At 37.4% G+C, this 2,504-nt stretch overlaps 1 protein-coding gene across 1 annotated transcript in view; it reads right to left on the reverse strand.

Moving 5' to 3' along the window:
- hspbap1 (hspb associated protein 1) overlaps nt 1-1,318 on the reverse strand; it is a gene marked incomplete at its 5' end in the record, with an annotated part of 25,470 nt that extends 24,152 nt beyond the window's left edge. The window contains 1 exon segment of the mRNA XM_014028504.1: nt 1,140-1,318. Within this exon segment, the coding sequence (XP_013883958.1) occupies nt 1,140-1,318 (179 nt within the window).
- Between the last annotated feature and the right edge of the window lie 1,186 nt (nt 1,319-2,504).

Consider the following 2,504-nt stretch of genomic DNA (forward strand, 5'->3'; position numbering starts at 1 on the left):
TCCTGGACCAGTCCTGGACCAGTCCTGGACCAGTTCTTCTGTGTTGAAACTTGATTCGTTGTGGTGAGTAGCTGCCATCTCAAATTCTAAACTCTCTCACTTTCTCATAGGGAATTTCCCATGCATAATCAACATGCATTGTGGGAGATGTAGTTTATGGTCAATGTTGGCTTTTAAGCTGCTTATTTATTACTGTATTATCCAACAAAATTGCTTACTTAAAGCCAACAGCTCAGGGGCAGGACAACTACTATTATATTTCACTTTTAAATTTGTTTATTTTGTTGCATTTTTTCATACATTTAAATTTTACCAAYGACATAAAAACAATTTTTGTATTACGTAAATAAAAACAAAGATTTTTTTTGGGAGGAGGGGCTTGGCAGGCCAGCAGGCCACCTTGAGTTTGATATAAATAATATAATATGCGTGATAAAAATAATCTAAACATAGGATTATGAAGATAAACTGAATCCTACTTCCAATTTAACTTTAAAAAATGCAGCTTCAAAACGTTTTATGAATTTTTCAAAAATATATGAATTTTGAGAACTTAAGACAGTTTGAGTATTTTAAAAACCATAACAAATCCTAAGTATTTGTCCTAGCTAGGGTTGGACAACACTGGCAAAAAAATTCATCACGATTGTGGTATTTAGCCGATAACGATTAATTTGATGATAAATCCCCTGGAGTTCCTGGACACCCTTATGTGCTAGTCATATGACCAATTTAGTAGGAACGATTTGCTCATCGTAATTGTGCCAAAATTACAGACTTCAGGCTACACATCAAATTTTAAATTGTGCTGATAGATAAATAAGTTACAGAACTTTTTTAATGTTCGTCATATTTGAAGCAGAGAGGAGCATCAAGCAGACTCTGCCTGGTGGCATTAATCGTATTAATCATCAAGTGCCAAAAATAATTGATTAATGTTTTTCTGGCGATTAATTGCACACGATACGATCATGCCCAACCCCAGTCCTAGCCCACATGATCAGGACTGGTTTATGCTGCAAGATGGTTGAGCATTTTTGTCATAGTTTTTACACTAAACAGTCATTTTCATGCATGAAAACCTCCAATAAAACAAGATACTGACTGAAAGTGAATTAGAAAAACAGTAAGATGATTACCTCAAACATAAAAGGCTGGTCATGAAACAACATTGCAATGTACTTGTAATCAGCATAAGCCCAGTACTCCAAGCAAGAATACTCAGAAAAAGGCCCCACATCCTTCTGACCACGAGTCCAGTGGAGAAACTGAGCCACAGTGGCTCGAATGTAGGAACACTGGCTCTCATAGAGGGGGGCTAAAGAGTGGGAGAAAACATTAAAAACATTGATAAGAAACTGAATAATCACTAGAAGACTTACAGTAAAACAATTAATTGTAGTAAAACAACACATTTTATGTACCAGRATCTCAGAACTGTGCATCATCAAAGGCCAAACATTTTCACCCATTTCATTTGTCAAATGAGYTTGTTTTATGTCACATGGCATTTATAATGTGCTAATATAAACGCCTTCCTGTCATGTGGTGCAACTGATAAAGATCAATTGTATATCTAGTTAACAAGGTTTTATTGGAGGACTCACTCTGTCATTTATGAGACAAACGAGTCATTACTGCAGCTGTCACGGGGCCAAACGGAGAACAAAAGGCAGCTGATTTTAAAAGACAGAAAAACGCTACATAAAATGCAAAGATAAACAGAATGCAACAGAAGCAAATCACCAAATTGTGATTGTTATGGAATAATTATGTGTATCTGTTCTACCTTGACACTGTCCAGTAATCATATCTCATGATAACTAGTTTCGGCTGTTTTACTCTATCGGCCCAGACTTCAAGACTCCAGCAATGCATGACCTCTTTTATTCTGATAAGGTGTTTCCAGGCTGACAGTCCTGTCATTGGTTAGATGGTTCACAGTTGGYGAACTGTGATTGGTTGTGAGCATGTCACAGGATGTTATTTTATCGGCTGCTCTCCACTGATGAGCAGCCACAACTTGACAGACTTCTCTGATTGACTTCTGCTCTGTTGTTGCTCAAATTAAATCATTTGACGACCATACACGCAGACTTTCTGTGCATTTATTCCAACGTGTTTCTGCATTCTTGGTAAATMGTGCCACCACAGTGATTTTATGCACAGTTGTGAAAAAAGCAAACTGTTTTACATTAAAGCTGAGAAATTCTGTTGTTTATCTGTATGTCACCAAGATATAGTCTCCTCTAATTTGACAGCTGGGAGGCTGAACTACAAACTAGTCCCACTGCTCTTTGGACAAATAACTGAGCATTAGATCTGCACAATACTGCACATAAGCTGTCTAAGCTGATGGGGCGGAAAGATTTTGCTTCTCTATATGTTGCTTAGCCAGGTTTGGGCAGAAAGACAACTTTTGCCGTCCTCCACCCAACTGGTACATAACCGTTTGCTAAATAAGCAACATATATTCTAGTGATTGTGTTCAGAAGTACATCCAG

The sequence above is a fragment of the Austrofundulus limnaeus genome, unplaced genomic scaffold, assembly GCF_001266775.1.
Source record: "Austrofundulus limnaeus strain Quisiro unplaced genomic scaffold, Austrofundulus_limnaeus-1.0 Scaffold772, whole genome shotgun sequence".
Taxonomy (NCBI): Eukaryota; Metazoa; Chordata; class Actinopteri; order Cyprinodontiformes; family Rivulidae; genus Austrofundulus; species Austrofundulus limnaeus.